Source organism: Patella vulgata, chromosome 2 (genome assembly GCF_932274485.2).
Source record: "Patella vulgata chromosome 2, xgPatVulg1.2, whole genome shotgun sequence".
Lineage (NCBI taxonomy): Eukaryota > Metazoa > Mollusca > Gastropoda > Patellidae > Patella > Patella vulgata.
The window spans coordinates 34042943-34070845 of record NC_065880.2 but is presented as its reverse complement, the minus strand read 5'-3'; the positions used below and the strand labels follow the sequence as shown (position 1 = coordinate 34070845).

Sequence of the window (27903 nt, the reverse complement as noted above, 5' to 3'; positions counted from 1 at the left end):
ATACCATAGTGATCGGGTCCTGGTCGATCGAGGCTTGTTACCGAGCGCGACGGAGGAAGCGGAAACGTAAGTACGTAATGTGCCGAAGCTTTCTCCATCTTTCTGAGTGGTCATAACGGGAAGGTCATTTCATTTATTAGATTTTATGTTGTTCTTTTGCAGTAATGTTGTTTCATTAAATAATTTAAATCAAAAACATACTTTATGTAAACGATTTTAAGTTCAGTTTCCTTTCTAAATCCAATTTAAGTCAGAAATATCATTGAATAATTCGTAAATGCAGACACATGCAGAATGAGAAAAGTACAAAAATTGACTCGATCGTTGTGAATGTCAATAGATCTATTTACTGTTTGTTTGAGTGTAATGGCAATGCTAGTTTATGGCAAAACCATTTTCCATTTAAGACATCTTTATAAATGGTGCTAGTTTATGGCTAACCATTTAAGGCATCTTTAGTAGGGCTGAATGGTGGGGGGGGGGGGATTTACTCACATTTACTGATTTAGTAGCCTAACTCACTGAAACTCGATCTGACCCTGAGTACCCTTCTGAACCTGATTAGCAGGAAAACTCTGTGATGGTACCCAACTTAATATCTCTCAGGTGGTCACACAATGTTGTCGTAAAAATTATTGCAATCTTTTAACTTTTATTACGGTAATTACAGTATACTGAGTTATAGTTATAGTCTGATCAGACACGGTTCTTAAAGGAACTAGGTATTCGCGGGAAATATCCGAAATATCAGGAAAATGCATACCAGTCTTCGTGATTATTTATACAGTATTAAACGCTTAATCTCGTTGATAAATGGCGTCAGTTGGAATTCAATATAAGAGTAGCCCGCAGCGTCGCTGTCTGGGCAAAATTTCCCTTATAGCACAGTGTATGGCGCATGTCCGACTTCATTATCTCAGTCAGAGCAGAACAGTAGGACGTTAAACCCCATTTCATTTCGTATGATAAAGGCATGATCAGCAAACCGTCAACATTCTGTACCATTACGGGAAATTGGGTACTGTTATGGAGATATGCGTGTCCGATTCCAAGGGTACTCTTCTGTCTATAGAAGAAGGGTACATAACGACCCCTTCTGCATTAGTAGGGCTACATGTATACATAGTAGTAATGTACATTTAGACACACAGGATATATTCTGTTGGGAACTTTTTACATTCAGTGGTAATGTGAAAGCTAAAGACAATCATTATTATCTTTCACTGAATGTCTCTCCAGTAAATTGGTATCTTCCTTGACTTTCTGTGTTGTACACCAAATTAATGACCATGAAAGACAAAATTGCCTGCCGGCTTGCTGCTGTTATCAATATTTGGACAGTTCGGCAGCCAATGGTTAATTGTCTTTCATGAACAATCAACTAAAATGGTGTCTATACAAATTATTGGTTGTAAGTAGCAAATTGTATTAATTTTCTATTTATATATTCATATTTTCTATTTATAGTAATGTCAACTGCCATTATGTCTGAAGGGAAGCCGTCTGGGTACAGGACCGCTCCATTTGACTCGCGATTTCCCAATCAGAACCAAACAAGGTATTTTATTAAGTATTTGAATCTTAACTTATGGAAATTGCATTTAATATTGCACAAATGTATGAATGGCATTAATTGTTTAGCACATGCAGGGAAATAATGTAAAGTGAACAGATTCTGAAACTGCTCTGAAACAGATTTTTGTCTAACAATGCATTAATCTTAATTCATTCATCTATAATTTTATTTTTCAGATACTGTAACCAAAATTATATAGATTATCATCGATGTAGGAAGATTAAGGGAGAAGATTATGCCCCTTGCGAATATTTTAAAAATTTATATCAGTCTTTGTGTCCGATGTCCTGGGTAGGTATTATTTAATAATATTATTAAAAAGTGCCTGGTCTCCTTGAGTAAGGTTGTGTTCTGTTGTGTCTGTAGTGTTATTCCAATTAATGATGGCAGTAAGTTTCCGTTTGAAAATAAATATAGTTGACATTACTTTATGGAGTATGGATCAATAGCAAACTGTAGCATTGAAGTACATTCGTTTGTATTTCTAATACATGTACATGTACAACACAAATTTGTTGGCCAGCTTATATAAACACACAATACCTAAAATTGAGTTTAATCCACTTCTTGCAGAACACTTTATGATGATTTGATTTTACCCTGTAGAAAGCAAGATTTCGCCTACAGTATGTAGAAGTAACTCTCACGATTTATCTTGGTCTGATGACTTCCGTTACTTCTACTTCGACTCAAAGACCCTTTTCACGTCTAAAATTAATGAAATGTCTAACCATTAGGGCACATTAGACTGAATTATTAGACAGTAATGAATGGATAGATGACTAAACTAAGGTTTGAAAGTATCTAAAATTTGCAATCCAGACATTACCTGAAGGAGACACATAATTGATGGCTGAAATGAAATGAACCTTAGTTATATAGACTATAATAAGAACTTACTAGTTATATTTATTATGTTTGTTTTCATTTTATACTTGGTTCTGAGCATCAATTGATTGTTGTCGGCCGACTGATATGGTAATGTTAGCCTAAGTATTTCTCTATATCAGTATTTCCATCACAGGAAATTTCGTTTACAAGGGTCTAGTTTTGCAACAGCCCAGCTGGCCGCCCTGCCAATCTCCAGTTGGAGTCGCACTGTCTCTAACAGGTTATCTAGCTGTATAAAATAAGGAATCTATTCCCGACATAGCTGAAAATTGAGAGAATCCCCAATTATTCTGCTGAAATCATGAACTGCTCAAAATATGAAAAAAATTAGGAAAATCAGACGTTGCTTGACAAACTGAATATTGCAAAATATTTCTAAAAGCACTTAAATATTTAGCAGAACTTCTTTTAGTGTACTTCTATATTTAAAGATACATTATTGGAGATTAGATAAAGAGATTAATAATTTAGATAAAGAAAGACCTGCAATAGGCAGATTTAGCTCTTGCATAATGTATGTTTAATAAATCACATTGTTTTATTTTTGTTCATTTCAGGTTTCTAAATGGGATGATCAAATGGAAGCAGGCACGTTTCCTGTAAAGATATAATGTAACATCACTTTAGGTCCAAAATATTCTAATTGTACTGTGTGTCCAAAATGACTAGATTCAAACTATAAATTATAGTGAAATATTGTTCTTCACATTTTGTTTTAATAAGATTAAAATTTATGAGATGATGGTTTGTTTTTGATTTGAATGAAAGGAATGATTGAAAGTACTCTTATCAAGCCTGATTTAAACAACATAACCTTTGGGAATCTGATTGTCCTTGGAAGTATGTACATACTCCTGCTATCACAGCACATTGTTACAATATAGAAACCACTTCCTTTGAATCTGCAGAAAATTGGGTAATTATTCACTGAAACTTAAGTTGTTGGGTAACTTTTAAATTCAATATTAAGCGACAAGGAGAACTTAATAGACTGACCAACAACATATTCCTGAAGCAGTGGCCCAAGAAATCCCTCTCTAGTCATTGTTGTACTTGGCATTTTGATGCAGTGTGTCTATTTTTATCATCCAATCAAATCTCTCCTGAATACCATCGTTGGATTTCATAGTTCTATCCAGTTTTTTTAAACAAAATACGTAACAGGACAGTCTGTCTCTTTGATCAGTGATCTTCCCTAAAACTTCGGACAGTTGATGAAATTATTGTCCAACAAATGTGTTAAAGAATACTACAGAAATGCATCTAGATTATAAAAATTGTACAAAAAGAGGCATGAAACCTCACAATCATGATCTTTAAAGATGCATTATGTAAGATATAAAGAGCTGGCCATCCCTGCTATAATAGTTTTAAAATACATGGTGAAAAATTAAAACTAAAACTTCAATCAAATTACTATATTCTGAGAGAAGCTATGAAAGGTTGATGTTTTGACAAGAAACAGCATAATAGTCTTGATTTTCAAGTACTATTTCCATGAAAAAAAACGAAGTCTAGAGAGGCTGTAGGCCAAGATGTTAAAGGGACAATAAGTTCAATAACACTCTTGCTGGCTTGACAGCTCCAGAAAATAAAAAATAGCCTTATTCTAAGTAGTAGATGTGTTAGTGTCTTACCTGTTGTGTAAATTATCCATTAAATCCTATTTTACTTGTCCAGAGGGTTCAAAAATATTTTTAAATCCTAGTCACATTTGAAAAGATTAAGGTCAGGCTTTTCAAATCATTTAGTTGAATTTTTCCAATTTTTTAAATTAGGTGTGTTAAGATGAAATTTGTATCTTTAATTAATAGGAATATTGTAAAATAGTACAATTTGTTGACCCGAATAAAGATTGGGACATATTATTCAGTTACAACAAGAGTGGTATTGAGCTTTTAAACCTGGAGGTTATGTGTTTGATCCCTGCATTGGCTGAGAAAGTTCATCCAGATTTTCCAGCGTGATTTCCCCTTGTCAGTGATGCAGAACGCAGGGCCTGACAAGGACAGCTGTCTAGTCGTTCCGATGGTACAAAAAACCGAGATCCCGTGTACACATTGGCGTGCACATAAAAGATCCCTTGGCAGTTGGATTTCGATACAAGAGTAGGCTGTAGTGCCACTGCCCAGGCAAAATTTCCCTCATGGCACACTGTATGGTGTATGCCCCTCTTCATTAGCCCAGTGTAGGAGCAGAACAGTAGGATGTTAAACCCCATTTCATTTCATTTCTGTTGACGAAGCGTGCTATAAATGACTTGTAACATTGACACCTGCTCAACATGCTTGTTGTTATTGCATAGAAAACCCACCCCCCACTTCTCTATATGATTTCTACTAAAACTAGTGTAAACCAGCAAAAGAGTGCAATAACATTGAACATGTCTAGTTATTGCACGGTTAACCTCCAACCAGTCTACTAGAGGGAAAACAATCTGCTTTTTCAACGAAAAGAACAAAGGAAGATTTCCCGTCCATGTTACAAATAACATTTGAAGCCAGAAAAAAAGACCTGCAATAGTTTTAAGAGAGAGAAAAATGGGGTTTAACGTCCACTCGACACAAACTAGGTCATTCGGGGACTAACATATGGTTTAATTTTATTTCAATAATTCGCTTGTGCGTAGGGGTCTTTAGCAGTGGGAGGACCTGGAGAAAACCCACGAGGTTGGACAGACGACCCTACTCCTTGTCACGTACAACCGGAGATTCGAAACCACCCCAGTTGACTCAATGACAGGCCTTGTGATACAGCACGCATGTGCTAACCATTCGGCCATCCAACCCCCTCCCCCCTAGTTTTAAGAGATTACAGATGTTATGAATAAGATATTTACTGCAGGGAATATCACAACTCTAATAGTTCTAAAAGAAACATTTAGAAAAATGTGGTTCCTTTTTATACGCCCACATTAACATGTCATTGACCCTGTCCGTCAATGGAGCATCCACAATTTTTGCATACACTCTACAGACTACATTTATCAACCAATCTTTTTAGAATGGCTGAAGCCTGTGAAATTTCAAGTTTCTGTTAATGACTTCTAAAGTTAAGGCTCTTTGCAATTTGCAGATCTTGCCAATGATGGCTCTTTGGAATGTTTCAACAGAAAAAGTCATGATCTGATGTTTCTTTTGATTGTTCTGAATAAGAATTGCGAATAATTCTCATAAATACCTACAGAGTTATTAACCTTGATTATGTCACATAATCTAATGAACACTATGATATTAAACAGTATATAGATTTTGCTTTCTATTTACATAAAGATTTACAATATGACCTCCTTCATTGATTGCTTGGACAACTTGGCTGCTGTGGGTGTATGTTTTGTTGCCTGTCAACTTATCTTTGATTAACCATTGAAGAATATCATTTTCAGAAACACATTTAATAAAATAATAATATATAAATGGATGATTTATTTCGATGAAATTCAATACAATATACATAACAATAATAGCTCATTTTGATTATACAGAGATAAACAGCAGATACACAAAAAAATGAGTAAAAGAAAATTAATATCATTTTCCGAAAACTATGTATGCAATAATATTCAATACTATTATATAAGTCTGTTTGATAGAGAGAGAGAGACAAATGGGGTTAACGTCTACTAGACACAAAATAGGTCATTTCGGGACTAACATGGTTGAAAACCCAATGAGGTTGGACAGGCGACCCTACTCTTTGTCACGCACAAGCGGGGATTCAAAACCAAGCCACTTGACTCAATGACAGACCTGCTGATACAACACGCACACATTAACCAATTGCACCCCACACCCCCAGTCTATTTGACATGAGGAAATGCTGGCCATTCTCTGGTGAAAGACCTCTTGGAGTATTGTTTTTCTACCAACTGAAGGACTCGCCTTTATTGTCACATTCAAAAGTTAAATATTTCCAGAAATCTATACTAGACCTTTTTCTAGTAGGCCTACTAATTTCTGGACACAAAACTTCAATTACCTGCACCTTGAACTAAAGGAGTAGAGACTGGAATTCATATTCATTGCGAGGAATAGGTTAGGACGGATGCACATGGATGTCAATTAATATAATTATTATGCAATTTTCAAGTTTAGGGATTGACACGTAAAGCGAAATTATGACAAGACAACATATATTTTGATTGATGATATTTTTGTAAAAATGATGATTATCACAGTCAAAATACAAAAACAATATGGAGGGATTGTAATAAAGATTCACTTCCATTTCCATCATACAAATCAAACATATTACTTTCATTTTTTGTTGTTGTATCCATTGATATTCTATATCTGTTAGAATTACAATTTTTAATTTGGACAAAAATTTAGCAGTCCTGATATTCAAAATTCCTGATTGAGTTTCTCCAGGGCTATTATCAGGACTACCTATCTTTCTCACTGAAGGCTATTAGTAGAAATGAGGTACATTGTTAAACAATATAATCATAACAAAGTTCTACATCAAACAATGTGTTCACATTCACCGCACATCTTAAAGAAGAAAGTTTGTGACCATATGAAATACACAGAAAATAACATGACATACTAAAACATCTTGGTACAAGTTGCAGTAGTAACATTTTATCTCCATATTTACATCCTTTATACAATCTTTCAATAGGCACTATACATTTATAACAAAGCAATATATCTATATGTAATATACATATAACAATTAATATATATCTGTAGTAATATACATAAAGAATAATATAAAAATTAAGAGTTTTTATGTCTGAAGAAATATTATTAGCTAAAGATTATGTATCTGGAGAAAAATTAATTTGCTTTCCTTCAGCTTGCATAATGTGCATTTTCACACACACCTACTTCTACACTTATGTGCTATGTTCATTAGAATATTCTCTTCGAAATGTTTTCACAGGCCAGTGATAGACAAGATCTGTTGTTAACAGTGACGGACAAGATCTGGTGTTGTTAACAGTGACGGACAAGATCTGGTGTTGTTAAAAGTGATGGACAAGATCTGTTGTTGTAAATAGTATGAACATGTATTCTTAATAATGGCTTGGGATGACATGTTAGCTTCTAGTTCTACTGAACAACAGGATATCCTGACATTTTCTCAAATAATTAATACATCTGTATAATAATTAACATGTTGAAACTAGCAATGTGGTCATCGATCCAATCATGTCCATTCTTTGCCAAGTTTAAAATCATAATATATTATGGTCACTTACAGTTTACTCTTATTTGAAAACCTACCAAAATTTCTCAAATTTTAATATTTGTTTCAAAAGCCCAATTCTTAAATAAGTTAGCAACAAAAATAGTATCTATTTACATTTAATGAAGTTATCGAGAGAAACCAGGGATATTATATGAGATTTTGTTTTAATAGAATGGAGCTTAAACTGCCTGAATTTGAAATTAATAAGCTGATTAATAATAGCAAATGATTCATTTCTGACTGAAATAAGCTTATTACCAGTGTAATATAACTAATTATTTATAAGTTCTAATATATAAGATAATCATGATACAAACATATTAAAGTCATGATTTGTAAAAAATGCATATTCATATTGCTTAACAAACCATCAAACTATCCAATAACTTAAATATCACGTAATAAAGATGGACTTATATAGTGAATGAAGAAAAAATTTATTGAATAATGAAGCTGAAGTAAAAGTTCTGTTGGTATCATCTTCTGCCTTTCATATGAGCTGTTACACTTGTTTTTGGTCTCAATTCTACATGAAAATTAAACAGAAATATTATAGTAAATGAATATACTTTAAAAAAATAAAGGTTGATACTAATTAATTATTTTATTTTGTAGACTTAGGGGGTGCTTGATTGTTAGTACGGAACGTTCTGAATTGACAGAATTGCAATCAAGTGATACAGAAGTCAGTCCTGTCACAGTTCTGCCAGTCCCAACAGCTGAGGTGGTGTGAGTAGAATCGTGACATAATTCAACACAACAAATATGTTTTAGCTGTCATGATTGGTTGAGATATTTTTTTCTGCAGTCGGCAAATGTGTTGTACTCCGAAATTCCCCTATTCATTTGATTGACATTATTTTTGGAATTCCTGAACTTCCAATCGAATATCCCCTTATTGTAATCTGTGGTCTAAGGGGATATAAAATGGTGTCAGGGACTAAAACACTGAGTGATCTCCCCTTATAAGCTAATGTTCAATTAACAACAAATCAGAAGATCTTTTAATACATCCATGTATTAATATTCAGTTCCCATCTCATAATAAAACTTCTTTCAAACAGTGTATCCACACACAAAATTTCCTCTTACGACTGCCATTGATGGGGGTGTCTATTTCATCTTTATTTCACATCAGTTTTCTAAGAGGTAATTTTTTCTAGGCATGCTCTATTTGACTGAACATTTCCCAGAGACCTGTGGAAACTATATATTTATGCCAGCATGAACAATTTACAATATTGTACATAAAAAAACTACGCCTTCAAAATTCTCACCTTGATTGACAGGTTTGCCAGACTGAGCTTTTTTTGGATCAGAATATTTAGTTATAATTTTTTTATCATTTAATAATTGTACATCCTGTTCTCCAGCATGATTACTACAAAAATAGAAAAAATAATTATATTATAGTGTTAATGTAATAGGTATCATTCAACAAAAAAAATAATGTCTATTTGGAATAATCCACTGCAATCTGCATCCTAAACAGATATGAAATGGTGTAAAGGACTAAATTAGTGGTGAATCCTTTGCATTGTCCTTAATATATTTAATACCTTGCGAATATCATACATAGTACAGGGAGGGAATACTGTCATACGTTCACTTATGTCTGCCGAATCATGCCTCACCACCCCCCTAAAATAATGACCAGGGTCTGTTTCATGAAATTTTAACTTAAGATAAAATCCAAATTTTAGTAGATACTTCAATTTTGATTGGCTAAGCACTAAAACCAATCTAATATTATCCAATCAAATTACTAAAATTTGGATTTTATCTTAGTTAAAATTTCGTGAAACAGGCCCCAGGTGTTCGGGGGTATACAGATAATTCCTAGATGCATAATTCTATAACCTCTGTCAAATACACTAATCAATTACTACACAGTCAACACCTATGACTTAGTTCCCTGGTAAAAAAAGTAGTAATTACAAACTGGCTTAATTAATACACATGAATTTGTATTACTGGAGAAACAGAATAAAACCAGAACATAAAGTAATCTACCCTTTGTAGGAAGGATGTATTTAAATAAACTTACTTAATGATCGTGTTTTTTTCTTTGCATACAATATCAGGATTTTGCGTAAAGAGTATGGTATGATATTTTTGTGGAACAGTACAAGTTGGTATTATACCTCTGGCACCAGCAGACACAGGTTCTAGCGTACCATTATATACTAATAAATCATCTACTAATAACTACAATATATAAACATTATTCAAATATATCAAAAAAATCTACTCATTCACAATAAAATAAAAAGGAAATCATTTTTCTAGAAACATCAAGATATGATGTTTAAATATACAATACGTTGCATGGGTTTGGATGCTAAAGACCTGATGATACTGACAGTTGAAAATAGAAATAAGGGTAGGCAGAGCAAAATGTCCCGCATAGCACACTGATGGGGTATGCCGGTCTTTATTAAGATTGGTTGATGCAAAAAAATAGGATGTTAAGTTAAACCCCATTTCATTTGCTTGTTCATTCGTGGGGCTTCAAGTCAGCTTCCATGAAGTCAAAATTTTTGCTCTATTACTCAATTAAATGTTATTTTCTGATCAATAATTTAACAGTAAATTAGAATGAGAACTTACTGCAAAGTCTTTGATACATCTTCCTGGTGTTTTACTGTAGTTCCATATTTTTATCATAGATACAGTAGTAGGTTGGTCAAATATCACATATACTCGATTTAACTGTAATATAATACAACACATATTGTACAATACTCAAAATATCTACTATGCATAATGGTTGACTTTTCTCATTCTGTGGTCTAAGGGGAGATAAAATGGAGTTAGGGATAAAATAATGAGTTACCTCCCCTGATTATGCCGGTTTATAATTATCAGTTTGTTTCTTGTACTCTTGTTAAAATAACTATTCTTTAACCTTGTATTTAATACATTCGTATATTTTCCAAATGTTTATGTTTTAAACACTACTGATCACTATCAAATAGTTCTAGTTTTTGGACTTGGCTTTTCATCTCATTTCTATGAGCCGAAGAGTCAAAAACTGGGTTTTTTTTCGGGGTGTAGACATCCGATTATGCCATTCCCTATAGATTAATACTATTGTGGATTATATCCCCTGTTGTAAGTTTCTTTCAATTTTTAAAGGGACTGTAAAAGCATAGAGGACGCTTAGAACCAGCCCTGGGATCCAGATAAAACCTTTGTTGCTTATTGTTTACAATGTCTGTGTGTGTGTGTTTGTCCATGGGTTTGTCTTCAGTGTGGTTCTCCTGTATTACTTTTAAATGCTGCAAATGCAATTTAGCCATGTGAAGAAAACTATCAATATAATAACATAGAATGAATAAAGCTTTCCCTTACCATTGTAGGTAATATTGGTGCTAGCCACATATGTTTACCATCTGTAGTGTCATTTTCACCATCAATCAGTTTATCTGGTGTTCTAATATCATTCTGTACATTATCTAATACATTTACACTATCTGGATACGCTGATATATCTAAATACAAAGACAGAATCAGAAGATCAAAATTTGTCATATATTTTTCATAATATTTAATTATTTATGTGTGTATGAAGTAGTATTTTAATGAAAATAATCAAAATGTTGCTATTATAACAAAAAGACAACATGATACTTACTAGTGTCTGTGAGTGGAATCTTTTTCAGACTAGCATCATAAAGTTCTATACCATTTAATCCTACATAGTATGGATCTGCCCATGTTGAAAACAGTTGAAATTGGTAAATAACTTTCGATAAGTTAAAGATTATACATAAATAAATTTGATATAATACTTTGTTTAGACATTCAATAATATGTAGATGTTCAATAATTGAAAGTATGAAATTATACTGCTGCTTTTCAAAGAGGTTTGAAATTGTTGCACTATCTATACATGTAAATACAACACCATGGAGTAGCTTGAACTAATTTAATTTGAATCTTAATATCTATTAAAAGGATACATCCACAAGGCATCTGTACAGCTTCATAATCTTGACTTGTTTCAACCCTGTTTAAGAAATAAAGAAAAAAATAAATTAAAGAAAACAAAAAAATTAAAATTTATGATATTGAAGTTTTGTTCAACCTATTTTGAAAAATTTGTTTCACAGATAGTTTGAGATAAAGAATTCATAATGTTAACTTACCCGCCTGTATGTGATACCGTTAATCCATCTGTACTATTATTATTTTTACAAGTAAAATTAATTTCTTGGGCATAATCAAAATGGCAGCTTCCAGGACCTTTTCGTATTAAGAAACCCGATGGTGGAGAAACTTGACGTCCGTCTATTTTTACATGAACTATTTTAGCCTGTAAAACACGTTTGTTACTCCATTAATCATTTAATCATAAAACTGACAGCACACAAAATGTAATATTTCTACTCTTAAAAAAACAACAATAAATAGGAATATAAAATTACATGGTTTTGATAGTATCAACAAGAATTTGCAGAGAATGTTAGTTGTCAGATCAATTATATGCATATATAGTATATTAAAGCCCATTCCACGTTAAAAATATACATACACCACGATAAGTATCTTCACGGCTCTTGTTATAATTCCATATACGTAAACCAGTTACTAGCACTCTATCAGGAAATTTGATTGTTAGTAGATGATTCTTATTTTCAGCAAATGGTATAAGCCACATATGTTCATCTAACATTGTTACAGCAGTACCATCTATTAATCTGAAATTGGAAAGAAAAATGTTGAAGTTTATTATTACCTTCATCAAAATAAGGTACACATCATATGCTGGAATATGGTTCTTTAACCAAAATATTAAAGGTTTGAGGTATAGATGGGTGAGGGATGATCCTCCTCACTTTTTAGGACACTATATTGTGATGATACATAGTCCCAACTATGACTAGTTATAACAAAATTATTCTTAAAACTTGGATAAATTTTACCAAAGTGATAAATAAAGGAAAAGTTATCCATAAAAGACATATAGAAATAGATTTCACTAAAATTAACAAACTTAAACGGATATACTACTTCTGAATTTTATTAACATGCTACATTTCAATACACATACATGTATTGTTATCAACTGATATTGTTATCAATTGATAACAATACCTGTATGTGTATTGAAACGTAGCATGTTAATAAAATTCAGAAGTAGTATATCCGTTTAAGTTTGTTAATTTTGAAGGAAAAGTTATAATTATGATCTATATATAATGAAAAATAAAACTAACTTGTCCAGGGTTCTATCGTCTCGTTCATGACCTGGTAGAATACGAACATCTCTTGGTTGAGCTGTTAACATTGATAGTTTTAACGGTAAAGCTTCACCATCTTTACCAACAACTTCTAGAGCTGTTAATCCTAAATAATGTGGGTCACCCCAGGTTGCTGTAAAATTCAGTTCCAATGCTGAAAAAAAAAAAAAAAAAAAAAAAATCAAAATGAATTTCTACTTTTTTAAAAATTGTGTAAAGATACACTATGCAAGAACTAAATCTGCCTGTTGCAGTCTTTTTTTCTGGAATCAAATGTTGACATTTATGCACATGACAAGCCCATATTCAATGCTCTAAAACATGACTAAACTATGAGATATCAGATGGATTAGACAATGTCTTCAATATTTTTATTAACGTTAAGATGTAAAATCTAAATGTTGTTTATTATCATAGTAATGGGGCTTGACAATCAGGACTATTTACACTATTTGTTGCCAAAAATTTAATCTATAACTTTGCTTAGAATACAGTAATTTTACATGAAATTTTTAATATTTCAATTTTTCATTATCTATATTACAACTTTTATAGCAAGAACAGCCATTTCTAAATCTGACATAATGCATCATTAAATAATATTTAAAGACAAATAAAGCATAAGGTTACTGAATGAAAAATTCTTTAAACAAAAGTTTGCCAAACTATCTTTGATTGAAAATGAATAGTTCTATTTGTACTCTTTATTTCTATATGATTTAGCAGACTTACATCTAGTTTTATAAGCTGTGACATCATCTATTGTAGTAATATAACTAGTTTCTGGTCGTTCCTGGTATTCTGATTTAGGTATCACACCAACAGCTCTTGTAAATGGTCTCTCCTGAAATAAATACATTAAAAATAGTATATCAATATTTTTTCTGAAAGAATTCTTGGCTTTCAATTTTTCAATCAGATTTGACAGTATGATTTATTTGAAATTAGGGACTCCCCCTTTCAGAGCTTTAATCTTTTTAACAGTATCCTTGTATTATTTTGGAGCAAAGTCACTTTTACCTGATCATGAATTACATATTTAGTTTTAAAAGCTTAGAACCAAATTCCTAAACAAACCTCTCCATTATCAGCAGTGCTGGGTCGTTCAAATGGAACATCTTCTTCTTCACCATCACTGAATAATTCTCCTTCAAAAGCTTCATCATTTTTAGAAACTTCTTCTAGAATACTTTCATCTGTTGTGAATAAGATGGTCTGAAAAACCATAGTTTAAATTTTGTTTATTATTCTTCATAACGATAGAATCTGGAAGGGATTTTAAATAAACTTAGTCTGCTTAATGTAGGATATAGACATGGAAATGGGCTGTTTAGTTGAATATTATGTAAGGTAAATAAAGAATTCAGTTTTAAAAGATCACATGGACCAGAAAAGTTAATGTGTTAAATAAATACAAGTGGTCTATGAATTAAGATCTTTAAAAGCACCAAGCACTATTAAGACTATATGGTTCCCCCTTGAGCAAGACAATTGCTGGTGCCCCTATATATTATACGCAATTCAAAATCAAAATGATACTAAACTGAAAAATTAAGGTTTATCTTTTGAAATGATAAAAAAGGAATACTATGTTATGTATCCTTCATTCGCTTGATGCCCTTACCCACACTGATCCGCAGTGAATATTCGCTTGGCCGCTACAATCACTGATAAGGAGGACATCGATGCGACTTAATGACTACAAAATATTAACTTTTTTCTTTCGACAAATTAAATTCTGAAACATTTTTTTTTAGTATTAGAAAAATAAATAAAGGTGTTTGAAGTATATCTTGATTTAAAAAAAATATTCCATATTTAGTGTAAATAGGTACAGAAAATAGTACGCGGAGGCGTAAAATGGGTAAAACGATATAATTTTGCCCGTACCAGTTCATATTACTACGTTCGATGTAAACAACGCACGTGTCACCATCAATTTGACGTTTTTTTCTGTTTGTTTACTCTGAATTCTTTCAGAAGTACATTTTTTACCGTCTAATCTGATTGACCTGCTCGTGTTTGTTTTAAAACAACAAAAACAAGCCACAGAAGTAATCTTTTTTGGCGTTATCGATGCCATCTTGCTTTGTTGGTAAACATTGTGATGTGACGTCACCCTTAGAACTACAGCGGTCTGACCTTTTAAAGGACAGTCATCTTGGACAGAGATAAAAGACGGATGTCGCATTAGGTCTGTAAAACAGATTGGCCCTTACCATGTGGTTATTTTGCTATATGGTTAATGGCTAAGTCGACGTCATTCGGTCAAAGTTCTACACATCACAGTTAACATAAGAACTCATATTCATAGGAGAGAAAATATCAGCATCCATTGTTATTGGTTAAAATTCTGATAACTTACATCACCAAAAGCTTCTGTTCCACCTTCTATACCACCACAAGCTCTGGCTATTTCACCTTTAAATATAATATTACCATCTAACTTCATCACCACATCTTTAGCACCTCGATATGAATGTATTCTAGATTTGTTATAATTCTGAAAATTAAATAAAATATTAAACAATAACTAGCTAAAAAATGTATAAAACCCTGATCAAATTGGACTGTGAGATAAAAATTTAGTCATAGTGGTAACAAAAATTTCTGTATTAATGAACATGAAATCTCTAAATATATGTATTAGCATGATGAGCTTCAGATAGAAATAAGTTTTAACATCTACTCAACATATTGTATTGAATTGAGACTAACATATGGAACATTTTTAATTTGATAATTCATTTCTGCATAGCGGTTATTAGTAGTGGGAAAAAGCTGGAGGATGTTAATAAAACCTACAAGGTTGGCAGATGACCCTACTTGTAAAACTCAGGACAGAAACTGCAACACTTGACTCAGTAAAATATCTCTCAACCTCCCCGATGAGCTTCAAACTCATAAAACTTGATATTAAGAAACAATAAAATCATCACATGTGTAATGGGATTATTTCAATAATCTAAGATATATGTTATAAACAAAATATATACATACCCAAACTCGTATTAAAGAAACTCTACAGGGTTTATTAAATGTTAAATATACATAATGATTAGAGTCTTGTGTAAATGGTGTTAACCACATGTGTACATCATCTCTAGTTCTATTAACACCATCTATTATATTAGTTACAACACGTGGATCTTTACAGTATTCAGGTAATATATTGATATCTGATGGATTAGCTGTAACCTAAAACATTTAAATATAACACAAATCATATACAGAGCAACTCTATTCTTTTATATTGCCATCTGACTGAAATTAAACTGTTTTTGAACTATTAACTGGTTCCATACATTTTGTAATAATCTTCTTCTTGTTCTTGGTGTGGCTTTCTTCATAAGAAAAAGCCCAAGGCTTTGCTAGTTCAAGTATGATCAATATGAAACTTGAGATGGTTGTTCTTTGGACTATTTTGTATCAATTGATAGACCTAACACCACAAATACAAGATAGCTGCGATGACACCATGGATCATAATCGTCCGTTCCTGGTTCATAGTATGGTTGTACTTGTCTAGAAAATCTGTATACATCAAATTCCGTGTCATTCTATTTACAATTACTCTGCAAACATAATTATTCCATTCTGTTTCGTCTTCTGCGGTTAAAACCCTTAAACTTCAAAGCTGTGAGCACCAACAAGCCTTTTTAAGTGATGCAGTGGCATCCAAGAACCAGAATAATTTATATAAAAAAAGAGAAAATTTATTTAACCACAGGTGCTTTGAAACATGGAATATAAACATAAATGTAAAAACATAATAAACTGTGGTACCTTAGTAACTTGAACTTTATCACCAGTACTAGAGAATATTTCTACACCAGTTAAACCAACATAATGATGATCACCCCATGTACTACTAATATTAATCACCAGTTCTCTACCATATGGCAATTCTGGTATCGTAAAATCATCTTCATTCTCAGGCATTTCATCTTCTTGTATTGTTGGTTCTGATTGGATAAGTTTCTTCGAAGATGGCAAGTATTCATCTAAAGCATCATCTGTAAATACAACCACAGTACTAAAGGTCATTACTTTCACTTTCACTATTTTTAAAGGAACGAGAAATGATAGGGTACCAGTCTTCCAAGATCATTAACTTACAGATAATTGAAGAACCCAAATTTTCCCCCCTGATGTGTGAAAAAGTCGGCTGCTTACCCATATTGACAAATGACAGGTGCTCTGTCAACCAATTCACCGTAATTCACAAATACTTATTGATGGAGGAATTATAGTCACATGAGTTGTCTTTCTTTAAAACAGTATTTCAGATGGCGATATAATTTTAAACATCTCTATATTTCCCAGATAACCATTTGAAAGGTGGGGATTGAAAAATTTCATTTAGAAAAATATGGATTTCTCTATTTGTAACTGTTAAATCGTGCATGTTGATTTAAGAACAGTACAATTATCACTTACCAGCCATGTCAACAGACAGACGACCTCTTTGTGATCTATTAAAGAATGAAAGTGAGCCCCATGATTCTTCTAAATTGGAATTTTTTGCTTCTCTCCATCTTGACCTATTTCTTTCAATTCTCTCCATGGGTGATGTCAAGGTATCTTCAAGATCATCTAAAATTACAAACATACAAAAAGTAATCTCAATCTTAAGATGAAATAACTCCAATTTAAGAAGTCAATTCTGACAGATCATGAGAAAAAACTTTATCTTTAGCTAAGGACTGGATTAATTCGTTCTTGTGAATAAAATCCGAAAATTGAGATCAAAACAGATTGTTAGGTTTAAAAATTCATTGCTAACAATGTTACAATTAATAATTAATTAATTACAACAAAATCTTTATAAACAAACCTTCTTCTTCCTCTACTGCTGACTTAGATTTCACTTTTGTCTTTTTGTCATCTGACATGTTAGGTAAAGGATTTACTCTGAAAAAATTCAGAACAAGTAGTTTATATTAGTGGAATTAAAACCCGACAATACAATTATTGGTTATAGATTATCAACTTCTTTCAGTGATATCTATTAACTGAGGAGTAGCTGAATAAAACTTCTATAATAATGAAATGGAATAACAATCACTGATTTAAAAACATGAAATTTTAATGTTGCAGGTTTATAAACAGTAATTCCATATCTATATATATATATATATTTGTGACTGTCGTTTGTCTGTCGTCGTTTGTCTGTCTGTTTGTCTGTCTGTCTGTTCGGGATTGGCGGCTACACTAGGTCTGCCCCGAGTCTGAAATTTGGGGTATAGGGGTAGCTCGGACCGAGGAGTAACATAGGCCAGGTGGTGTTAGTCTTACACTTCCGGTTTCGGAGTTATGACCCCCAAGCGAAGCCGGTCTGTTCGGGGTTGGCGGCTACACTAGGTCTGCCCCGACTCTGAAATTTGGGGTATAGGAATAGCTCGGACCGGGGAGTAACATACGCCAGGTGGCGTTAGTCTACTACTTCCTGTTTCGGAGTTATGACCCCCGAGCGAAGCCGGTCTGTTCGGGGTTGGCGGCTACACTAGGTCTGCCCCGAGTCTGAAATTTGGGGTATAGGGGTAGCTCGGACCGGGGAGTAACATAGGCCAGGTGGCGTTAGTCTACCACTTCCGGTTTCGGAGTTATGACCCCCGAGCGAAGCCGGGTATCCTGCTAGTATAAGAATATAGGAATGGTCAGAAGCCACATAGCCCAAGCTCTCCAACCCCTTCACTAGTTCTTGTCTTCATTAGCCCAATCAGAGCTCAACAGTATGACGTTAAACTCCATTTCATTTCTTTTTCGTCACTGGTAACTAGGTACTCTTGCCTGACATACGAGGGGTGTCCCAAAAGTTTCTGGCATTGCCCAAACTCAACCAATCTGCTCATGTTGCTAGAAAAGTATCTCAGCATGTGTTGACATGCAAACATCAAATTCCACAAGATATAAATTCCTATATATAGTTGTTAAACAGCATGACTTAGTGTGTCAATGGACAAGCTCCCGATTATCCTTATGGATTAACAGTAAGCTTATATTCCTAAAAGACAGGCTCCTTTCAACAATCTCTATAACCTGGAGATACCAAAGTGGAGAGTTTGCTGTTGCAGAAAGATGGAATTCGCTCCCATGAAGTTACGGTCCAATTTGCACGAATATCAAAAGGAACTGAGATCTTTTGAACATAAATACATATTTTAAGTTTCCTCAAAATCGAAAGATAGGTTGCTAGACAATAAAACATATGCCCACAGCAGCTAAATCGTCCGAGCGGTCGACAAGGGTTGTCACAAATTTATTCTTTGGTAGGTAATTAGGGGCATTTAATAGACAATTTCATACAGATGACATTATAATTTTCGTTGTTTGAGGGTTCACAAGGTTCTAAAAACTAAAACAAGGGTCGTAACACTGGAAGTAATCTACAGAAATTGTTGAAATTCGACAGGCTTTTTCGTTTTACTAATTCAAATAATGCATATAAATTTCATACAGATCGGATGATAACTTTTGTCGTTCGAACGTTCACAAGGTACAACAAAGTGAAACAAGGGCCATAACTCACGGCGTAATTAACGCAAGTTGCTGAAATTCAATAGACTTCTTTGTTTCACTAATTTAAATGATGCATATAAATTTCAAACAGATCGGATGATAACTGTTGTCATTAGAGCGTTCACAAGATTCAACAAAGTGCAACAAGGGCAATAACTCTAGATGTAATTAATGGAATTGCTGAAATTCAATAGGATTCCTTGTTTTACTAATTTAAATGATGCATATAAATTTCATACAGATCGGTTGATAACTTTTGTCGTTAGAGCGTTCACAAGAGTCAACAGAGTGAAACAAAGGCCATAATTCCAGAAGAAATCAGCAGAAGTTTTTGAAATTAAATAGGCTTCTTCATTTCACTAATGCAAACATCATATATATCAATTTCAAAACAATCAGATGATAAATGTAGTCCATAGAGTGTTCACAAGAAATTGTGGACGACGGAAGGACAGACCGATGGACTGACGGACAAGGGTGACGGCAATATACGACCACATTTCCATGTGGGCGTATAATAAAAATTGTGAGCTCTAGTGGGTCCACAACCTTGGTATTACAGACTTTTACACTATTTGCATTCGAGGAGGGGCTATTTTATTGGGCACTTTCGGTTCAATTTTTACAAAATTCAAACACAACAGTCCTTATGGTGTAAAGGGGATAAAAATTGTGACCTCTAAAGGGTCCACAACCTAAAAACGTGATTTATCGGACAATACAATCAGGGGCAATAATCCATGAAGTTACCGTTCGATATGCACGAATATTGAAAGCTACCAAGACCTTGAGTTATAAACATATATTTCAAGTTTTATCAAAATCAGATAAAAATTGTGAACTGTAGAGAGTCCACAAACAAAATGTGAACAGATGTCCGGACAAAGCCGAGCGATAACAATATATGTCCACATGAAAATGTGGGCGTATAACAAAAAACTTAAGAGTCACTGAATTAACTTTTGTATATAGTTTTTTTTTTTTTTAATGCACTACGAGAAATTTGGGCATGTTTGGTACTATATAAATGGACATATTATATTTGTGTGATAGATATTAAACCAGTATTTACCTAGCCGCTTGCCAAGGTGCCAGGGCATCATCTAATTCATTTAACAAATCATCTACAGGTTCTGATGCTTTATTCTGACTTTTTCTACTGGACGATCTAGTCTTTTCTTCAGACCTCATGTCATTTCTACTACTACCACGACTTTCAGGTGGTCCTTCAAAACGATCAGCTGAATAATAGAAATTATAAATATCCTAAATTTGTTGGAAATAAATAAAAAATTAAGACACTTATCAACCATTTTTCAAACAAACTTTCCCCATCTATATCCTAGCATGATAGAACATAAGTTAAATGTGAATTATGACAAAATAATTTAAATATAACTACATATTATACAATATTCATATAACTCACAAAGGTAAAAGAATATTGATTCACTTACCACTAAAATCTTCTCTATTCAACCATTTAGGAATATCTTTTCTTCTAGATCCCTCACTGAAACATGTTATTGCATAATCAATAATAAATTCAATGCAAAATTATAGGAAGGAATTTAATATTTGAATCACTTTGTTAATGCTTGTAAAAGTAATTTATTTTGCACCCAAAAATATTTGTTTTAGGAAAAAGATTCATGAGAAATGAAAGACATACTTTTGTCTACAAAATGATGAATAATAGATATCAACTCTATGTTTGACAGATCGATCACAATAGGTTAAAAATAAGTTGCCAGGCAATAAAACATACGTCCAGAGCAGTTGACAAACATGATGGGTGCATTTACAAGACATTAAAAAGTGATCAAGAGTAACAACCCAATTGGAATAAGATGTCTCTTATAATTATGAAAACTGTAAGTTAAAGGGGGATTATGTAAGATTTAGATAAAGAGCTTGTTGTTCTCGCTATAATATTTCAAAAATAGATAATGCTAAATAAATATATTGAAAATTTCATTCAAATTACTATATTTTGAGCCAAGTTATGAATGGTTGTAGTTTTGACAAGATTGTAACCAAGGTACTGGTCATTTGCGTCTTAGCCTCGCTTCTCCATTTTTAAATTAAATCATTAAATTGCCAAACAGTTCTAATCTACTTAAAATCAGAGACATCTGATGGTATCTAGAGTTTATTCTGGTCTTGTCATGTTAACAAATGTCTACGTAATAATTTATATAACATTTACGGCCCAAAGACCTGCAATAGGAAGATTTAGCTCTGCAATTTATTTCATGATAGAGAAATGTTCTCTTGGTGTCTATTATGGAATAGATTGGTAGATATTTGAAGAGATACAATATTATAACGTTGGCTGTAAATTCTGATCTTGACAACCTGATTAAAATAAAGATCTATATTTCGGTTTGTTTTTTATACTTTCGATGGCCTACACTACATGAAGATCTGACAAGTTATAGTGGGAGTTCACGTCAGGGGTCAAACGAGCATTTATTGACCCTATGACGTCAGACACAGAGGTCGCAGTGGATCAATTTCGAATTGCGTAAAAATACGCAGACATTCCAAAATTTTGCGTTTTTGCTCTCTACATCTGCGTGAAGAGCCTCTCAAAATACTCAATACAGAAGCCTGTAAAGTCGTTTTGTGAACAACCCTATTTTAAGCGTCCTTATTTTATTGATATGCCTACTGTATTTAGTCTAATGACGACTGGAGGTTAACGGCATGTCTACGGTTGACGGCACAGTCATTTCAATCTTTCACTTCGATAGGACGTAAAGAGAAAACAATCGCTATGAAAGCCAACATTTGATTGTCTGAATGTAAACAGTATGTCTTGTTCTAGCCAATCCCAAGTCTTGTATGAAATGCGCTTTATTGCTTCCAACAGGATAGCTACGTAGGTTTACTGCCATGAACTTATGAATGAAATAAGAGGAAATATAAAAAACTACGGAGACTACGTACAGTAGAGGTGTGTAAATGCCGGGTGAAGCACATAAATTGTACAAATTACGACATAGAATAATCTAATTATTCTCACGTCGGGGAAATTTTCTGCCTGTAAATTACGCAGCGTTTATTTTGAAAAAAATGTGTGAAATACGCGGATGTTTGCGTGACTGCGACCTCTGGTCAGACATTGATTAATCAATCAGCGTTTTCGTTTCTAGTGGTTTCATTGGCTAATTCCTCACATCAAGTAGAATGCCTGTTATATAACAACTCTTCCAGATCCTAGTGTAGTAAAGACAAGTAAAATGAAATTTTGAACTAAAAAAACGAAACGAAATAGGATCTGTGTTTTAATCAGATTGTTATTTGATGAAGAACATCTGATTTGTAAAACTGCTGTTGGAGGAGATAATTTTAATACATTATTATTTTTAGGAATACAGGAGAAATACAGTGCATAAATGTGTACATTTCACATCAATAAACTGTGATTTATTGTAAATGTTAGAGTGACAGTTCTGAAAACAATATATGTTATTACATTTACACAAAAGTGTCAAAAAAATTCTGTAATATTGTAAATGGTTCATTTTATTTCCATGTTATTTTTTTATTTCCCAGTTCACTTGAAATCATTAATTATTTATGATGTAATACATAATTTTGACCTGTACATACATAGAAGTGCTGTATTATTAATTGGTTATTATTAGCACACAGAACAGACATTTAAAATCTATAAAATATTGATTATGTACTTGTCAGGATAATGCCAGGCAACTATAGTTCTCGTATATTCATCACTGGAAGAAGAATTACTGCTACTCATAGGACTAGAGAGATATAAAGTGAGACTTAACAAAATGAAAGTAGAAATTCTAAATATAAGCTAATTTTAGCAACATAAAAAAAGAGATATAGAACAATCTGATTTTTATCTATTTATTTAATTGTATGTGAGAAATAAATTTTGTTATTACCTATTTTTCATATCTTTTATTTTATGTAAAACAGAGAGATCTTCAGGTTCAAAATCTAGTTCGTCTGGTGTACGTTGGGCCGATCGCCTAGGTGTTGGTGGTTTACTACTAGTCGGACTAGGACTTGATCTATTTTTTGATAATTTATTATCAGAACTACCAGATAAACTGTTATTAGATCTACTGGTTGGTAACCTTGGTGGTTTCTGATCATTACTGTAACAGAGACAAAAATAAAATTCTATACAAAGTTTAAATAAAATTCTATACAAAGTTTAAATAAAATTCTATACAAAGTTTTTAAAAACAGAGTTCTAATAAAATTCTATACAAAGTGCTAATAAAATTCTAAGCAAAATTCTAACAAAAATCTATTCAAAAACAAATAAAGCATTTTTTCATTTAATAATGTATGTAAAAGCCATGCTTTGGTACCACTGGTACCATTAATTATGTATTTTTGGTCGAGGGTTTCTTGGGTACTGATAAAATTTCAAAACTTCACCTGTCATTAACAGATTTAGATGATTCAGTTTCTGACGAATGACCATCTAATCTGGCTACTAAACGTTTTGATTTTCTTGGTGTCTTGCATTTTGTTTGTTCCGGTAATTTATATGGATCTGCAAAATAAAATAACACTTCTAGACAAGTAGCAACATTGAGAATTTTCAATAATTAACATTCTGATAAACAATCAAATGCCATATAAAGTTCTGTTAGTTTCTGTAAATAACGATGACGGAGTAAAAATGTGATAAAAAATAATATAACACATAAAGACCATTCAGTTGTAACACAATGGAATGGGAGCCATGGTAGTTGAGAGAGTTTCGATGTGGCTTACTAAACACTAGGTTTCATCCAGCAGGTCAGGTGTGATATAGGTGTTGTCCCAGAAAGTTTAATAGAATTTTCGGGTCTGACAGTTGGAAATTGAAATAAGAAGAGGCCAAAGCACTTCTGTCCAGACCAAATTTCCCTGTGTGTCCAGACAAAATTTCCCTGTGTGTCCAGGCAAAATTTTCCTGTGTGTCGTATGCCTGTTTCAATGAGACTGTTTTGGTTTAGAAAAGTAAGACATTAAAGTCTGGTTCTTTTTCTAATAACCTGATTTTCAAGAAATTCGGAACGATCAATATTATCCCCCCGGATTACATACGTCCTCAATAATTTATGAATTATACGTTATTCATGTACCTACCTCTTCTGGGCTGATCACTCTCTGGACTGGAATCGGAGCCATCACCACTTATAACAGGACGGTTTAATCTATTATCACTATTTAAAACAGTTCTAGTTTCACTACGAACAGGACTTTGCTGTGGCTGTGTTGCTGATACTGGACGGGATGAACTTGACGAGGATGCTGAAGACAGCGAGGAACGACTGATACTTCGGAATGTATGATGAGAATTTTCTCTGGACGGAGTTTTAGAGCCATTCTCTGAGAAACTTTTATTTTCCATTGTATTATTTTTAACAGTGATTGATGTACTGTAGTCGTATATATGATTACCACAACCTTTATCTATATCACCATCATATACTAACTCTCCACCAACAAATACACGAACATGTTTACCACCCATATCTAAACCCTGTAATATAAAATATATGATGATACTCAACTTACTTCAGTTAATTTTATAACATATTCCATGTTTTATATATGAATTTTAACTTTCTTAAATCAACATCACATCTCATTAAAAATATTCTTAAAATTCTTAAAAACTATTCAAAAAGAAAAGAAAATGAAAAATAAAAACAAATAAAGGCTTATTAGTAAGTAACTTAAAACATCAATATTGACTATTCGACAATCTGATTTTTATTTATTCTTGAAAACTATGTCAAAATTCAGTATATAATCAACTTTAGATTTACAGTGACTTGTTCATTCCAAAAACCTTGATTATCTGTATTTCTTTTCTTTAGAATGAAAAACATCCTTCGTATTCCTTTTTAATTTTAAAGCATATAATCAACATACACAACAAGTGGTTTTATATGCCTTTTTACTTACATTTATACTTTTATTCCAGTTCCATAGTTTAATAGTAGAAAGTTCAAAAGGTTTTTCTGGAAATGGATTTTTTAAAGGTATCACAAATTCTAATCTTTTACCAGAAAAATCACAAAGCCACATATACCTTTCTTTAGTTGTCTGAAAACCAAAAAAAATAGCTAAAAATTTCTACAAAACCATGAGAAATTTTAACTGTTAGATAATTTTCGATTTGATATCAGTTACAATGTGCATGTTCCAATTAAGAGACATTTTAACATGCAATTTACTAGTAAAAACATTTCTTTTTAGGAATTTTCAAAGAGGTAAATAAACATTGGTTTAAAATACCTTATTCTACTGCTACATCTTTAGGCCAGTCTAGATTTATTTTGGTTATCATATTATTCAAAATTAATTACATTCATTTCTGGATGAGAGCAATAATGCCACTTTTAAAGGTGTTGAACAATCCCTACTAAACCAATAGTTACAGGTCTGCCACTTTAAAATATGTAGGAAGCCACATGGTTCAGTATTTATGGGGGCCTGGGATCTGATCCTGGTGCTGGTCGAGAATGTTCTCGAGTATTTTTCAGCGTGGTTACCTCTTGTCAGCTGTGCAGAGCAGAGGGCCCAGCAAGGAACAGCATCTAGTCATTTGGATGGGACGAAAAAAAAAACTAGGTCTTGTCACCATTAGCTCGGTTAGTGCAGAGCAGTGGGATGTTAAACCCCATTTCATTTATTCATTCATTTAAATATTGAGAACATTAATCATGCGTGTACACATTACAATATCTCACCTTTGCTTTACCATTAAATAAAACATCTATAGAAGCATGTGTTTTATTACCACCATGTATTGTCACATCATTACAATTAACTGGTATTAACTGTTTATCTTGATTATAAAACTGTATCTCTGTTAATCCTAATCTAGATGGATGACCCCAGTTAGATAAAATCTCTATATTAACTTCAATATCACTATCATTTATCTGAAAACAATAATCATGTCCAATGTAATATTAACTGATACATTAATAAAACATCGGTGGGAGAGGGGTTTTACATAGGCTTAACCTGTTCCCCAAACCATTTCAGACATCTTGAACAATAAGTAAAAATATTGTTTAACTCTCTTATCATTTGAATAAAAGGTCCCAGGAGCCAAAATTTTGACATTAAATTTTCTACATAATGTCTGTTGGTACCAGAATATTTTTCGAGTTTTATTGTATTTTATAAAGTGGTGATATTCTATGGTTTAACCCTTTCACTGCGTATACCCGGTAGTACTGGGTATTATAAAATGTCGGTAAAATGCACGTACCCGGTATTACCGTGTACTCAGTAAAGCCCTCGCTAAAATTAGTACCGTAACTGCAAGTGCCATCTATTGTATTTTCTATACACTAGAACATATTTCCACGTGTTTCAAAGCGGCAAACCGTAAAATGGCGGAGTGCATAGTGACAATGTTGACGATGCACTCTCGACGAAGTCGTGAATGACGTCTTGCTCACCAACACGTGGACAATTTCGAGGCGGGTGATACACATAATTCGTTTCCAGTTACTTGATAATGATAGTAGTGAGGACAGTGATTGGTATTATGAAGTGTGTGATTTGTTGCGCGACGTTCCGCCCATGGCTAGCTATGTCTCCCGTGCATGATGAACAAGCCCAATGTGAACACGATAGCCCTGTGTCTGCAGTAGATTCTGACAATAATTCTGATGTTGATAATAATGCTGACCTGCTGGATCGTAAAAGACGTAGGCAATTCCTGAGTCCCGAACGTGTAGATCTATTGACTGACTATATTGATAATGATATAGGACTTGGGGATGAAAGTGAAAGTGAAAGTAAAAACAAGGTATTGCAATCCGCACGTGGTCATGGCAGCGGGAGACGTGATGCGCGTGTTCGTGGCGGCATTGCTCATGGCTGCTATTGATATTTTTGTTCATTTTATATATCTTTATCAAAATCCAGTGAAAAAAACAATATCTTTTAAGTATTTCATGGAGAAAAATTCGTTTTCGTGTTAGCTTTAGTGAGAAATATGAAATCCAAAATGGCCGCCATGACGTCAAGTGACTACATTATTATGCAAATTTCCAAAATTCTATTTTTTCCTCTTAGCCCAACCTCATGCCCATCCCAACAGACAAAAAGATTTTTCATAAAAGCTTCCATAAGTACTGCTTGGCATTCAGTTCCAACCTCCCTTTTTTCCTCAAAAAAGGGTCTAGCACAGGCAGTGGATTTACGTCTAAAATTGAAAGGGTTAAAATAGAAACATGATGGACATTACCTGTTTTTGAACCATACTGGAGACTGGAGTGATAGCTTTTAAAGGTTTTTTCGAAGAATAAATTTGACTGGATTCAGTGTTAGGTTTATATTTAGCAGTATCATCATCTAATTTCTCTAATAACTTAACAAGACGACACTGTTGTCTACAAATAAATACATGTTATGTTATTTTAATTCAGTTAATATGCCATTTAATTAATAGTCAAATTTCTTAGT

The 27903-nt window shown here is 33.1% G+C and overlaps 1 protein-coding gene and 1 long non-coding RNA gene across 3 annotated transcripts in view; one reads left to right on the top strand and one right to left on the bottom strand.

Annotated features, from left to right (window-relative positions):
• LOC126809478 (uncharacterized) lies at positions 1-1803 on the top strand. Its single transcript, XR_007674906.2, has 3 exons — positions 1-123; positions 1468-1558; positions 1753-1803. It is a non-coding gene; the product is annotated as an uncharacterized LOC126809478 (long non-coding RNA).
• A 4074-nt stretch (positions 1804-5877) lies between these two features.
• LOC126809952 (katanin-interacting protein) overlaps positions 5878-27903 on the bottom strand; it is a 31477-nt gene continuing 9451 nt past the window's right edge. For both annotated transcript variants that reach the window (XM_050534827.2, XM_050534828.2), the window contains 25 exons: positions 27686-27830; positions 26169-26363; positions 25381-25521; positions 24556-24952; positions 23857-23974; positions 23352-23567; positions 20889-20944; positions 20504-20672; positions 17747-17823; positions 17350-17505; positions 16696-16925; positions 15910-16107; positions 15275-15412; positions 13987-14124; positions 13642-13753; positions 12886-13063; positions 12201-12366; positions 11815-11981; positions 11629-11675; positions 11301-11411; positions 11018-11157; positions 10274-10375; positions 9711-9871; positions 8941-9044; positions 5878-8189 (listed from right to left, as the gene is read on the bottom strand). In XM_050534827.2, the coding sequence (XP_050390784.1) occupies positions 8140-8189; positions 8941-9044; positions 9711-9871; positions 10274-10375; positions 11018-11157; positions 11301-11411; positions 11629-11675; positions 11815-11981; positions 12201-12366; positions 12886-13063; positions 13642-13753; positions 13987-14124; positions 15275-15412; positions 15910-16107; positions 16696-16925; positions 17350-17505; positions 17747-17823; positions 20504-20672; positions 20889-20944; positions 23352-23567; positions 23857-23974; positions 24556-24952; positions 25381-25521; positions 26169-26363; positions 27686-27830 (3712 nt within the window). In that variant the 3' untranslated portion in view covers positions 5878-8139. The remainder of the gene's footprint in view (positions 8190-8940; positions 9045-9710; positions 9872-10273; positions 10376-11017; positions 11158-11300; positions 11412-11628; positions 11676-11814; positions 11982-12200; positions 12367-12885; positions 13064-13641; positions 13754-13986; positions 14125-15274; positions 15413-15909; positions 16108-16695; positions 16926-17349; positions 17506-17746; positions 17824-20503; positions 20673-20888; positions 20945-23351; positions 23568-23856; positions 23975-24555; positions 24953-25380; positions 25522-26168; positions 26364-27685; positions 27831-27903) is intronic.